General features: G+C 43.0%; 3 protein-coding genes across 3 annotated transcripts in view; all 3 read left to right on the top strand.

Moving 5' to 3' along the window:
- The window catches only part of LOC145440646 (proline-, glutamic acid- and leucine-rich protein 1-like), a 225,957-nt gene that overhangs the window by 153,911 nt on the left and 57,138 nt on the right, over positions 1-14,908 (top strand). The gene's annotated exons all lie outside the window — the stretch shown is intronic.
- LOC145442051 (guanine nucleotide-binding protein-like 1) lies at positions 5,364-7,997 on the top strand. The gene has a single exon (XM_080320045.1). It carries the CDS (start codon positions 5,675-5,677, stop codon positions 7,400-7,402), a length of 1,728 nt encoding a protein of 575 aa, XP_080176171.1. The 5' UTR covers positions 5,364-5,674; the 3' UTR covers positions 7,403-7,997.
- LOC145442055 (peptidyl-prolyl cis-trans isomerase H-like) lies at positions 7,438-14,440 on the top strand. The gene is made up of 6 exons (XM_080320048.1): positions 7,438-8,080; positions 8,981-9,069; positions 9,134-9,221; positions 10,115-10,210; positions 11,259-11,346; positions 14,203-14,440. Exons 1-6 carry the CDS (start codon positions 7,961-7,963, stop codon positions 14,313-14,315), a joined length of 594 nt encoding a protein of 197 aa, XP_080176174.1. The 5' UTR covers positions 7,438-7,960; the 3' UTR covers positions 14,316-14,440.

Below are 14,908 nucleotides of genomic sequence, written 5' to 3'. Positions count from 1 at the left end.
ACTTGCTCCAGATCTGATAGCTGCGCACTATTTCCACCAGGACGTGCTCCGGATCTGATAGCTGCGCACTATTTCAACCTGGACGTGCTCCGGATATGATAGCTTCGCACTATTTCAACCCGGACGTGCTCCGGAGCTGATAGCTGCGCACTATTTCAACTCAGACTTGCTCCGGATCTGATAGCTGCGCACTATTTCAACCAGGACGTGCTCCGGAGCTGATAGCTGCGCACTATTTCAACCCGGGCATGCTCCGAATCTGATAGGTGCGCACTATTTCAACTCAGACGTGCTCCGGATCTGATAGCTGCGCACTAATTCAACCCAGACAAGCTCCAGCGCTGATAGCTGCGCCCTAAACGATACGTGACCTTTAAATGACCTGTATGTCTGCGATTTTTGATGATAGCTGCGATAGCTGAGTATATCCACAGTAGTGATAGCTGCGCACTATTTCCACCAGGACGTGCTCCGGATCTGATAGCTGCGCACTATTTCAACCTGGACGTGCTCCGGATATGATAGCTTCGCACTATTTCAACCCGGACGTGCTCCGGAGCCGATAGCTGCGCACTATTTCAACTCAGACGTACTCCGGATCTGATAGCTGCGCACTAATTCAACCCAGACAAGCTCCAGCGCTGATAGCTGCGCCCTAAACGATACGTGACCTTTAAATGACCTGTATGTCTGCGATTTTTGATGATAGCTGCGATAGCTGAGTATATCCACAGTAGTGATAGCTGCGCACTATTTCAACCTGGACGTGCTCTGGAGCTGATAGCTGCGCACTATTTCAACTCAGACTTGCTCCGGATCTGATAGCTGCGCACTATTTCAACCCGGACGTGCTCCGGAGCCGATAGCTGCGCACTATTTCAACTCAGACGTACTCCGGATCTGATAGCTGCGCACTAATTCAACCCAGACAAGCTCCAGCGCTGATAGCTGCGCCCTAAACGACACGTGACCTTTAAATGACCTGTATGTCTGCGATTTTTGGTGATAGCTGCGATAGCTGAGTATATCCACAGTAGTGATAGCTGCGCACTATTTCAACCTGGACGTGCTCTGGAGCTGATAGCTGCGCACTATTTCAACCCGGACGTGCTCCGGATCTGATAGCTGCGCACTATTTCAACCAGGACGTGCTCCGGAGCTGATAGCTGCGCACTATTTCAACCCGGGCATGCTCCGAATCTGATAGGTGCGCACTATTTCAACTCAGACGTGCTCCGGATCTGATAGCTGCGCACTAATTCAACCCAGACAAGCTCCAGCGCTGATAGCTGCGCCCTAAACGATACGTGACCTTTAAATGACCTGTATGTCTGCGATTTTTGATGATAGCTGCGATAGCTGAGTATATCCACAGTAGTGATAGCTGCGCACTATTTCCACCAGGACGTGCTCCGGATCTGATAGCTGCGCACTATTTCAACCTGGACGTGCTCCGGATATGATAGCTTCGCACTATTTCAACCCGGACGTGCTCCGGAGCCGATAGCTGCGCACTATTTCAACTCAGACGTACTCCGGATCTGATAGCTGCGCACTAATTCAACCCAGACAAGCTCCAGCGCTGATAGCTGCGCCCTAAACGATACGTGACCTTTAAATGACCTGTATGTCTGCGATTTTTGATGATAGCTGCGATAGCTGAGTATATCCACAGTAGTGATAGCTGCGCACTATTTCCACCAGGACGTGCTCCGGATCTGATAGCTGCGCACTATTTCAACCTGGACGTGCTCCGGATATGATAGCTTCGCACTATTTCAACCCGGACGTGCTCCGGAGCCGATAGCTGCGCACTATTTCAACTCAGACGTACTCCGGATCTGATAGCTGCGCACTAATTCAACCCAGACAAGCTCCAGCGCTGATAGCTGCGCCCTAAACGATACGTGACCTTTAAATGACCTGTATGTCTGCGATTTTTGATGATAGCTGCGATAGCTGAGTATATCCACAGTAGTGATAGCTGCGCACTATTTCAACCTGGACGTGCTCTGGAGCTGATAGCTGCGCACTATTTCAACTCAGACTTGCTCCGGATCTGATAGCTGCGCACTATTTCAACCCGGACGTGCTCCGGAGCCGATAGCTGCGCACTATTTCAACTCAGACGTACTCCGGATCTGATAGCTGCGCACTAATTCAACCCAGACAAGCTCCAGCGCTGATAGCTGCGCCCTAAACGACACGTGACCTTTAAATGACCTGTATGTCTGCGATTTTTGGTGATAGCTGCGATAGCTGAGTATATCCACAGTAGTGATAGCTGCGCACTATTTCAACCTGGACGTGCTCTGGAGCTGATAGCTGCGCACTATTTCAACCCGGACGTGCTCCGGATCTGATAGCTGCGCACTATTTCAACCAGGACGTGCTCCGGAGCTGATAGCTGCGCACTATTTCAACCCGGGCATGCTCCGAATCTGATAGGTGCGCACTATTTCAACTCAGACGTGCTCCGGATCTGATAGCTGCGCACTAATTCAACCCAGACAAGCTCCAGCGCTGATAGCTGCGCCCTAAACGATACGTGACCTTTAAATGACCTGTATGTCTGCGATTTTTGATGATAGCTGCGATAGCTGAGTATATCCACAGTAGTGATAGCTGCGCACTATTTCCACCAGGACGTGCTCCGGATCTGATAGCTGCGCACTATTTCAACCTGGACGTGCTCCGGATATGATAGCTTCGCACTATTTCAACCCGGACGTGCTCCGGAGCCGATAGCTGCGCACTATTTCAACTCAGACGTACTCCGGATCTGATAGCTGCGCACTAATTCAACCCAGACAAGCTCCAGCGCTGATAGCTGCGCCCTAAACGATACGTGACCTTTAAATGACCTGTATGTCTGCGATTTTTGATGATAGCTGCGATAGCTGAGTATATCCACAGTAGTGATAGCTGCGCACTATTTCAACCTGGACGTGCTCTGGAGCTGATAGCTGCGCACTATTTCAACTCAGACTTGCTCCGGATCTGATAGCTGCGCACTATTTCAACCCGGACGTGCTCCGGAGCCGATAGCTGCGCACTATTTCAACTCAGACGTACTCCGGATCTGATAGCTGCGCACTAATTCAACCCAGACAAGCTCCAGCGCTGATAGCTGCGCCCTAAACGACACGTGACCTTTAAATGACCTGTATGTCTGCGATTTTTGGTGATAGCTGCGATAGCTGAGTATATCCACAGCAGTGTTGGGATGACTCGAGTCATGACTTGACTCGAGTCAGACTCGAGTCAACTTTTTCGAATGACTTGACTTGACTCGAGTCAATTTGCAAAAATGACTTGACTTGACTTGACTCGGCGCTTCAAAAATGTGGATTGACTCGTGACTCGGAGCAAAATTTACGAGTCAATTTCAAGTCATCAAGTAAACCGTGTCGACTAAATCAATGTATTCTGTGCATGTTCGGATTATTCACGATACGCCATTGTAACTTGTGAGAGCAACCAGTCATTCACTGATTGTACGTTTCGCTGATCCTGCATTATTACATCACATATACACTGACCGCATACGAAATGATCACAGCTTCCCTTGTAATAGCAGATTAATTTAATAGCAACGTATCGCTGTTTATTGGACGGCTCTGTCCTTACATGGCACGGCGTTCACCTTTACCAACCCTCTTGCATGATTTAAATCTAACAAATATATTTTATGTATTTATATCCTCACCGATGTGTATGGATGGCTAGTGTATTGTACGATATCAATTTCTTTCATCTTCTCGAGGCTTCGTATTCGATCCTCTATTTTTGCTGATAACAAGAGAATGTATAGCATGTCGCTCAGAGTTGTCAAACTCAACTGACGTCGTGGGTCGAATTCAAATATACAAAACACTCGCGGGCCGCACCAGTCAAATGATTCCTAAATATTACTAACCCTAAACTCAGTATATGCACTTTTTCGCATTCTCGGAATGGGTGTTAATGTCAGCGATTTTCTCCTGACGATAACTACAATCACAACTCCGCTGTCGGGTTGTTATAATGTGGCCAATGAACATACTCGAAATTTGCTCTCTTGAAGGAATATTTATTAGTGGTATTTCTTACTGCAAATTCGAGAAATGTGTTGGATAAAATCACGCAATTTTCACCATATACTCAGAATTTCTTCGCGGGCCGAATGAAATCATTTGGCGGGTCGTACGTTTGACACCCCTGATGTAGCTATACAGTTACTTACGTATTTTATTAGCAGTTCTACGTGTGCGTGAGCGATACAACGCATTTTTGCATGTATATTTAACTTTATATTCGTTATTTGATTCAAGATAAATGACCAATTGATCTCTTTAACATAACCAGTAAAATATAATGAATTTGAATGATCACTCATACTTCGAAAATTCAATTTGACTTGAATTGTGACTTGACTCGTGACTTGACTTGACTTGACTTGACTCGAGTCACCTCCAAAAAACGAGTGACTTGACTTGACTCGAGTCACCTTTGAAAATCGATTGACTTGACTTGACTCGAGTCAAAATGTGCAATGACTCGAGATGACTCGTGACTCGAAGGTAGTGACTTGATCCCAACACTGATCCACAGTAGTGATAGCTGCGCACTATTTCAACCTGGACGTGCTCTGGAGCTGATAGCTGCGCACTATTTCAACCCGGACGTGCTCCGGAGCTGATAGCTGCGCACTATTTCAACTCAGACTTGCTCCGGATCTGATAGCTGCGCACTATTTCAACCCGGGCATGCTCCGAATCTGATAGCTGCGCACTATTTCAACTCAGACGTGCTCCGAATCTGATAGCTGCGCACTATTTCAACTCAGACGTGCTCCGGATCTGATAGCTGCGCACTAATTCAACCCAGACAAGCTCCAGCGCTGATAGCTGCGCCCTAAACGATACGTGACCTTTAAATGACCTCTCTGTCTGCGAAATTTGGTGATAGCTGCGATAGCTGTGATAGCTGAGTATATCCACACTGTGATAGCTGCGATAGCTGCGATAGCTGCGATAGCTGAGTATATCCACGGGGCCGTGTTTTAGTGTCCTGGGCTGAGTCGAGGCTGAGTCAGAATCGTCGAGGCACTTTTTAAATAAGAAATACATTATGTGTCAACAACATAAATACCTAGCCTACTGTTTCAAACTGTGGGCATCGCATGGGCACTCACACGAGATAGAGAACACTTGACAGACTATATTCGAACCTAATTTCACAATCCTTGGCCATTTGCAAGATTCTTGGTCATTTGCAAGATTCTTGGTCATTTGCAAGGTAATTCCTTGGTCATTTGCAAGGTAAATCCTTGGTCATTTGCAAGTCTTCTTGATCATTTGCAAGGTACGAGCACCAACCATATCGAAATTAGAGCAAAATCCCAGTAATCTATTCTAATCTGTTTTGCGGAATTCTTCTGTGCTCTTGAATTCTGTTTTTCCTGGAAATGATACAAGAGGTCTTTATCGTACGAAATGAGCCAAGCTTGTTGTACTGACAGTTGCCGTTCTCGTGCTTATGAGAATAAATTCTGATTTGATAGGATGTGAACTTGATTTCTTAGTACATCCTGACTCGGAATTGATTTCAATTGCCAATTTGCTGCAAATTCAGCAGTTCTAACCTAATATATTAATTAACTCGCACATTTTGTCTTCAGTATTATTTTTCGATGCCAAGGAAAAAGCCATTCAGCGGAAAACAAAAAAAGAAGCAGCTTCAAGAAAAACGAAACAAGCGCGAAGGGTCGTCGACCCGAACGGAAACTGGAAAATGGAGCTCAACAGAATTCAACGAACATCAGGACGAGAGCCCGGGCACTTCATCCAATCCCAAAGAAGAGATAAAGAATCTCACTCAAACCGAAAAGAGTTTGAATCCGAGAGAGAGATATCGTTTGCATTTTGCTAGAGAATCTCGCGATGAAATCGAGAGGCGTAAACTTTCGTCACAGACTGAGGTTCTCAAAAACGTTTCTACGGAAGAAATGGAGGTTTCGATCGAAGAGATTTTTCGACCCGGCACGGAATTAGACATGCCGCAACGTCCACCGTGGAATTACGGCGAATCCAAAGACAGAGTCGAGTCCAGAGAGGAAAAATATTTTCAACAATACCTCGAAAATATTCATGCGAAATTTCAAGTCGACCGTCTCAGTTACTTCGAACACAATCTGGAAACCTGGCGTCAATTATGGAGAGTTCTTGAAATGAGCGACATTGTGGCGATGGTAGCCGACGCACGCCATCCCGTGCTACATTTTTCGCCAGCTCTGTATAAATTCGTGACCGAAACTTCGAAAAAACCACTGATTTTAATTTTAAACAAAATCGACCTCGTTCCGGCGCCTGTTGTGATCGCTTGGAAAAAGTATTTCGAACGTAAATTTCCGCAACTGAACGTGATCACTTTTTCATCTTTTCCGAAAAATATCAGAGGCATCGCAGCTGAGAAAAGAGTCACGAAACGCCGACCGGTAGGGCGGAGAATTTATTCCACGCAAATCGGCCCTCAAGATCTATTCCGAGTGTGCTCTGAAATTTGTGACGAAAAAGTCGATTTGAGCTCATGGGAGCAGAAAATTAAAGACGACCTACAAAAATTATTGCCCGATTCTGATTTCGAAGCGCAGGAAATGAGAGATCGCGGCGACCAGAGCCACGACGAAAAATTCAAAAACGGAAAATTAACTTTGGGATTTGTCGGTCATCCAAACGTCGGTAAATCATCGCTTATGAATGGGCTCATCGGTAAAAAGGTTGTCAGCACTTCTGTAACACCGGGACATACGAAATACTTCCAAACATATTTCTTAACACCCACTGTAATGCTTTGTGACAGCCCAGGGCTTGTATTCCCGTCGTTAATTGACAAACAAATGCAGATTTTAAGCGGGCTGTATCCGATTTCACAAGTCCAAGAGCCTTACACCCCAGTGGGGTATCTCGCAGCAAGAATCCCGATAATTAAACTCCTCGGTATACATCATGTCGAGGCTGATTGCTGTGAATGGACGGCTTGGGATGTTTGTGAAGCTTGGGCTGTGAAACGTAGATTTTATACTGCAAAAGGACGCAGGCCTGATGTGTATCGCGCGGCCAACAATATCTTACGTATGGCGGTCGATGGTCGGTTATGCATGTTCATGTTACCGCCAGCTTACACGAAAGAGGAAGAAAAATGGATTATGGATTCGGAGACGGCCCATCTGTTGGACATGACTGATGATCCTCAAAAACTAAAAGATCTTTACAGTTTCCGTGAAAGTTTTGTGGAAAAAGAACTTGCTAGCACTGATTCTGATTCCGATGATGAGTCAGATACGGAGTCGTCAAATGACCATGGTGACGGGAAATTATCGTTCGAGAACAAATTTTCGCTGCTTGTCGAGGAGAATTGATTTTGTGTTTGAAATGTTTTGATCTTGAGTTCAGATCAGGTACTAAGGCGCTTTGTATCTGACCGCTTAACTGATGGTCATTGGTAGGGCTGGCCGCAATCTAGTGCCTTACTGATTTGGTTCTGAATCGGGTATTAGAGCATCATTCATTGTGATGCCAACAGTCGGATGACGCAGATAGAACAAATATCTTCCTTTTATGCAACCACAACAAAAATATTACCATAATACATCGCATTTTCAGAGGTAATTTTGGCATTTCTTCGTCAGTACTCTGTAGCGCCGAAGCACTTTGTGACAATGTTATGGGTTGATCACGACTTGGCTGAAATGTCATTTCTACAAACGTGTGTAGTAGAGTTGTTCAAAAATAACTCTTGACAAAATATTGGGTTTGGTTTTTGAGGATTTTGGTGTTACGTTATTGTTTCTATTTTATTTATCTATTCATGTGATACATTGCTCATTTTCCTGCGATCAGATTTTGATTATGTCCATCCAAGTCTTGTATTGGTACAAAAAATGTGATTGTTATTCTGCCGTTTCCGTTTCATTTACATGACTGTTCTTTCATTCATCTACTCTATGCGTAGAAGCAGAGTTAAAATGTCTAGTAAAGTGAAGCCAACGAATGAATCCAATCCAATTGTGTTTTTTGATGTTACTGTTGGTGGTCAGGTCAGTATATATCCTTTCGTTTAAATTCATTATCTTGACTACAGTTGGTGGTTACAATTTATAGTTATTGTTAACCAACGAGACTCATTTGTCGAAGCGAGTCAATCGGATTTTTTTTCCACATAAACATAGGTACCTTATGTGTTCTGTAATTGTTCCAGGGTTTTGATGACTCCAGTTGCGATTTTTTGATGTCTCGTCTTGACTCTGGTCATTTTATCAAATGCGTAAAATAACTCGACTCGAGTCAATTTTTGTATTGGCTCGACTTGTTCTCGAGTCATTGTGCATGCCTCAAACAGAGTCGTATGACTCGAGACTACAACGGCCAAGACAGACATTTCATTGTAACTTCGAAGAATAGTTAAGTTTCCACATGATTGGTATTTCGTCTATCAGTCCTGATACTAGGTAAATAGGGCCAGAAACTGTTAAGACTCAGGTAAATTACGATAATATGCATGAGAGTCATTCTATATCACTCGAGCAGATCCGGATGGAACTAAAACTGAACAGTTACCATAATGACTTGGGCTCGACTTGAAACACTATGACTTGGACTTGTCCCTGACTTAAACTCGGTGGTGAATGAAAATGACTCGACTTGACTCAAATCAAAACTATAAAAGGGAGCTTGAATTTTGGCTCGTAACCTTGTGACTTGGTTACAATCCTGAATTGTTTGGCGACTGATTTTAAATGTGCAATTAAAACTACTCACTTTTCCAAATCAGCTACTAGAACTAGTATGTGTTTTCTAGTTGTTTTTCGACTGATTATAACTAGAACTACTCTTCAAAATCTGCCACCAGAAACGTACGAATTAGTCGAACACGTGACCATCATTCATGACTCGCTTATTGCAAGGGAAAAGGACACTGAATATTGATAGTTTTGCAGGACATAGGACGCTTGAAGATCGAACTATTTGCAGACGTCACACCTAAAACGGCCGAGAATTTCCGACAGTTCTGCACCGGAGAATACAAGTCGGATTGGCTCAAGTGATAAATTCACTCGATAAATAATCGGGATCCCCCTGTGTTATTGCAGAAAGGACGGAATACCGGTCGGATACAAGGGTTCCACGTTTCACCGAATTATTAAAGATTTCATGGTACAAGGAGGAGATTTTGTGCAGGTTTGTGACTTTTGACTAACTCCATCTGCACACTTGAAGACAGACAAAAGTACAAGCCTTCATTAGTCTACCTATACTACTATAACCAGATTCAATTAATCTATGCCAGGGATCACCAACCTTCTTGAAACCAAGAGCTACTTCTTGGGTACTGATTATCTGGCTTCCAGTTGCCCCTGGATTTCTTCACTTGGATATTTCTTGGATATTTCATGTCCAGTATTGAATTACCTTTCGCATGTATATTTGAATGATTACATAGGTAATTTTAAGAGGTGGTCAGTAACGAAATACTTACCTTGGCTGTTTTAGACTACTCGAGTACTTGTACTTATACTACTTGCTCAAGTAGTTATGTTTTATGACTACTTCCACTTTAAGTTATTTAGGCTACTTTGGCCTACCGGCACTTCTTACCATTTTTATTTTGTTTTCATAACGACTGGGGGAAATTGCACCAATTTTTAGTAGTCATTTTGGGTTAGCCGTCAAGAAGCGTGTGCGACTTTTAGAGTGGCGAATGGCCATCTTTGATCGGTTACTAAAAGTATACACCTTGACTGAATCTACTTTTTGAAACTACTTGAGAGCTTTTCAAGTCTTTCTTTACCAATTCCACTTTCAGTTCTGACTTGAGTAAAATTTAACAGCAACGATGGCTACCTTTCACAGTGTCTGGGGACTTTTTTGAACGCGTGCATCATAAATAGACTGGCCCTATTTGATGAAAACTTGTGATCGACTACTATCTGATTAAATAGTATCTTCATTTCAATATGAATATAGCCTACTATTCAATTGTATATTGATGTTCTGTACCTCCAAAAAGCTCTTCAAATACTATCTGATTATTGCCGCATATTTTGAGAAAGTGTGTCTGGTTTCCTGTACAGGGCGACGGAACGGGATTAACGAGTATTTACAACGGAATAAAGTTTCCCGACGAAAATTTCAAAAGAATTCACAGTGGCGCAGGCATATTATCAATGGTAGGAAACACACCATTGACACAAGTTCTTTACTCGACTTTCCGGGTGTAGCTAATCTACGTAGGTACCGCAAACTAACGGATATTCAAAACGCACAACTAGAACAACTATATTTTCAAAGCTTCATAACCACAAATATATCTGACCAATAACTGATGTTACTATTTACTGAATTGCAAATAGGCTGAAAAAATTGGACACCGAACCTGCATTTCAAAAGGACAGGGTTTCGGCCCCCAAAACCCACCCCCTCCCCTGGCTGCGCTACTGTCAGTAGTGATGACTCGTAACCATAGCAATGGACGCAAGAACATCACACAACCGGCAGGGTTGTAACCAAGTCACAAGGCTCCGAGTCACAAGTCAATCTCACTTTTATAGTTTTGACTCGAGTCAAGTCAAGTCATTTTCAATTTACCACCGAGTCAAGTCCGAGTCCAAGTCAGCGAGCAAAGGGTAGAGTCCGAGTCATGGTATTATGACTCAAGTCCAAGTCATTGTGTTGACTGCTCAGTTTCCAGTTAAAGTCTTGTTAAATCCACTTTTTAAGTCTGTTTAATGATATCGAATGGTTCGCATTTATAATATACTAATTATTCTCACTTTTATCAGTTTCTGGTCACTATTTCAAGTACCAATAGATGAAATCCCAATTGTGTGGTTACTTTACTATTCTTCGAAGTGACAATAAAATGTCGGTCTTGGCAGTCTGAGTCTCGAGTCATATGACTTGGTTTCGAGTCATGCTCAATGACTCGAGTCCAAGTCCTTTTCCTGTTTTGAGATAGTGACTCGAGTCAAGTCTGGTCACTAAAATATCGTGACTCGAGCTCGAGTCGAGTCATGACTCGAGTCATTACAACCATGACGACCGGTATCACGATTCATGCCAAACGACGACACATGTTTTCTAGTTGTTTGTCAACTAATTTTTTAAATGCGCAACTAGAACTATTCACTTTTCAAAATGTGCAACTAGAACTCTACTCAACCAACTAGATTGGTGGTTTGTACTTGAGTCTGATTTCATCCCATTATTCTACTCCAGGCAAACAGCGGGCCAGACACGAATGGATGCCAGTTCTTTGTAACATGCGCCAAATGTGATTTTCTCGACAAAAAGCATGTCGTATTTGGTAAGTTCAGACGTCGTTTTTGAATACTTCGTTGAGTCTTAATATCTTGAGGGATGATAGTGGAATGCTACACTACAATCAGTATTTTTGACCAAGTTCAAGAGCGTGGCAATCAATGTCCTAATTTCGCAATCATCTCAGCGGGACAATATGTCACGTTACATTTTGCGCATATGAATCGCCCTAATTGGCTGCGCGCAACATTGGTAATACGCCTTGATGAACTGCAACTGAATAGTAGCGTCAAAATGGTCATTTCAAAACGTCTGGTTTTTGCGTTTCGAAAGGTGGGGTTCGACCCCCCTTGGCTACGTGCCTGTCTGCGGGTCTGAAAACCGTGAAGTAGAAGTTGAAGTAAGTAGACTTGGGGCCGAGACCAATTTCTCTACTGAGTAGCGATTCTCTACTCAGCAGCGAATTTTTTACTCAACTCACGCCAAAAAGTATACTCACACTCAAATGCGTTCGAATCGGCACTCAAATCTAAGTCAGCGGACCACCAGACTTAAGTGTCAATTTTTGCGGTCGAGCAGCCAACTGTAGGCATTTTAGGCAACAGTCGCTGCGGGGTTCGCCAAATACCGGAATACTGGACACCTGTACGGTACTCTATTGCTTTCTGCTGAACGGATGAAATCAGTGTCGCCTGCTGTACCATTTCGGCTTCTTGTACGGTATCTCGATTTACCGGAATGGTAACTTCTGCTGTATGAATTCGTTACCGTCAAGTTCCGTTGAGTGAATGAGTGCGCTTTGGTGGATTTTGTTCCATAAAATTTTATTATACATACCGTAAGGCATGTCAACTGCCATTTGAAATTTATAGATACAGAAATGGCGACAAAGGTTGATCGTCAAGCAAAACCGACAAGTTTTGGGCTGCTGCTAGCGATTGAATTTAACGCTGCCGGCACTTTACGAATGCTCCTCTCACAATTAAGAAGATGCAGCATTTTGAACCTGAACTGATAGCATTCTTGGTGATATCCGTGTTGGGATGGAGTCACTATACCTTCAGGCCTTTCAAAATTCAGACGAGACTCCCCGTCAACAGACCAACAATAAGCTTTTGGAAACAAAAAATGCTGAATATATCAGGGAGAAAATGTAGAGTGGATATGGCAAAGTTTAATGGTAGAGGAGCTAAGTGATTCGTGCATGGACGATCTACGATTGGAAAGAAATCCTGAAGAAATGTCAACTTTCAATTTATTTACACGATATCGACGCATTTTGTTCTTAGAGGCCTGCACTTACGTTATTGTGGCCTGTTGTGAAACTTTAACTTGATAGATTTCGAATGGGTTGGTGGCATCTTGCGAATATACTTCTGTGGGGCAATGGAACGTTGTGGGTATCTTCAAGGACTTCTAATATTTCTAATGGGCCATCTTCAAAGGGTATTGATAAGGTAAATCAGTGAGATCGACGTATACGTAAGTAAGTTTTGTGACGAAATAACGAGGAAAGCGTCTCGTTGTCATGACAAAATCGTTCACGCGTGTCTGGTTCAAGGCTAAAAAAATCTGGCAACACAACTTCGGAAAATGACGCCTGGAAATCGATACTCAACTGAGTTGAGAGAATTGGCGCGCACTCAACGCTGAGTATCGATCAATACTTAGTTGAGTGGAGATACGCATTTAAGCATTACTTAGTTGAGGAGAAGAATTGGGCTCCACCCTTGATGTAAAATTACCACTCGTGTAAAAGTTGAAGTAACTATTTCCAAGTAAGTGAAAAGGTTGAATATTCTGGATCAGTGGTTCCCAAGGTGGGCGATATCGTCCCCCAGCGACTTTTGAGGAACAAGAGGGAAAAAATACCAAAGGGGGCGAAAATGTTAGAACGGCTAATCAGATAATCAGATAGATATATTGAATTAACACGGCCAAAAAATGTGGGCTTATTTTGCATATGACGCGAAATTTGACTGAAAAAATGTTCAACTCAACGAAAAGTAGTCATGAAAACCAGTATTCCGAGCACCGTCTCAGAAAAATCACCTTTATTTAGTCGATTCACCTGCGATCAGAGGTAGGTGAATAAATATCCCAACCCCGGGGCAATAATTTTTGTCGAGCTTGACGAGTGGGTGATGAGTCGAATAAGGTCGGAAACCACTGTTTTAGAACTACTTTTTCGCAAGAAACCTGTAACCTGTGAACCAAGTCACAAGTTTCCGAGTCACACGTTAATCTCACTTTTATAATTTTGACTCGAGTCACGTCTAGTCTTTTTCATTTCGTGTCCAAGTCATAGCGTTGTGACTCAAGTCCAAGTCATTGTGTTCACTATTCAGTTTTGAGTTCAATCCGGTTCAACCCACCTTTTTTCAACTTTGCTCGAGTGTTATGGAATAAATATCGTAATTTTCCTCAGTCCTAACCTGGCCCTATTTTCCAGGTATGAGCACTGATGGACGAAACACCAATAATGTGGGGACTTTACTATTCTTCGAAGTCGCAATGAAATGCCTGTCTCGGCCAGAGTCCTAGTCTCGAGTCACATGACTTGGTTCCAATCATGCACAATGACTCGTGTACAAGTCGAGTCAATACGCAAATTGACTCAAGTCATTTTACGCATTTAAAAAAATTACTCGAGTCACCAAAAAGTCGCGAGTCGAGTCATTACAAGGCCTACTTCACAATTTAGAAAAGTAGTAGCAGGGCCTACTTCTTTATACTGGCTATTTATGGATTACTTTTGCTACTTGCATTATTTTCTCAAGTGAGGGTGATTTTAGACTACACAGTTTCCTTTGTTTCGTGCAAAACTAGGTCTAGAATACTTACAAGAACGTCTAAATGTAGGTATACTTCTTTGTGGATTACCTCTACCATTCCCATTCAGGAAAAGTGATTGACGACGGGATGTTGATCGTCAGAAAGATTGAGAATGTTCCGGTGGGTCCCAACAACAAACCCAAGCTTCCAGTTGTGATCGCGCAATGCGGAGAAATGTGACTGACCACTGTCCGGAAACCTTTCTTGACCAGCTGTGACGGATTGCTGCCAAACCCGCCCATTTTGCAATCATGTTCATTTGAGTACTTAGGAAATGCCGTTTTATAATAAATTTTTCAAAATAAGCGTTTCTAACATGCGTGAGAGGTTATTAATGTGGAAGGTAGATGAGGGACCAGAGTTCGGCCACTAGAAGATTTTCAGCTATTCCAAATAAGATAAGAAGTAGAATTACAACTACACAGTTTTTCCTGAATTGTGTTAAAATTAAGCATAAAAAACTGCTCAAGTAGTCAAATCCTACTTGAAATCTCAGAAAAGGTGAACTTTGTCACTGACTGCCTCAGCTTAGGGTAGGGTTACCATATTTTGGAATTGGGACAGTAGGACACCTTTTCAAACCCAGAATTCCGGCAAAAAATCTACAGAAAATGGTAAATTTTTCTCACTTCGTGGTCGGTCTCACAGTCAATTTGACCGAAATTCTCAAAAAAGAGGACAAAATCTCAAAAAGGACATTTTCAACAACCTGGAAAAGGAGGACTAATCGGTAACCCTAGATTAGGGTGAGTATTAATTTTTGGGGTTGTAAG

The sequence above is a fragment of the Botryllus schlosseri genome, chromosome 6 (assembly GCF_051294905.1).
Source record: "Botryllus schlosseri isolate E-star chromosome 6, Bs_hap1, whole genome shotgun sequence".
NCBI classification, from domain to species: Eukaryota; Metazoa; Chordata; class Ascidiacea; order Stolidobranchia; family Styelidae; genus Botryllus; species Botryllus schlosseri.
Note: the sequence above shows the minus strand (reverse complement) of the source record. Positions and strands in the feature narration are given on the sequence as shown.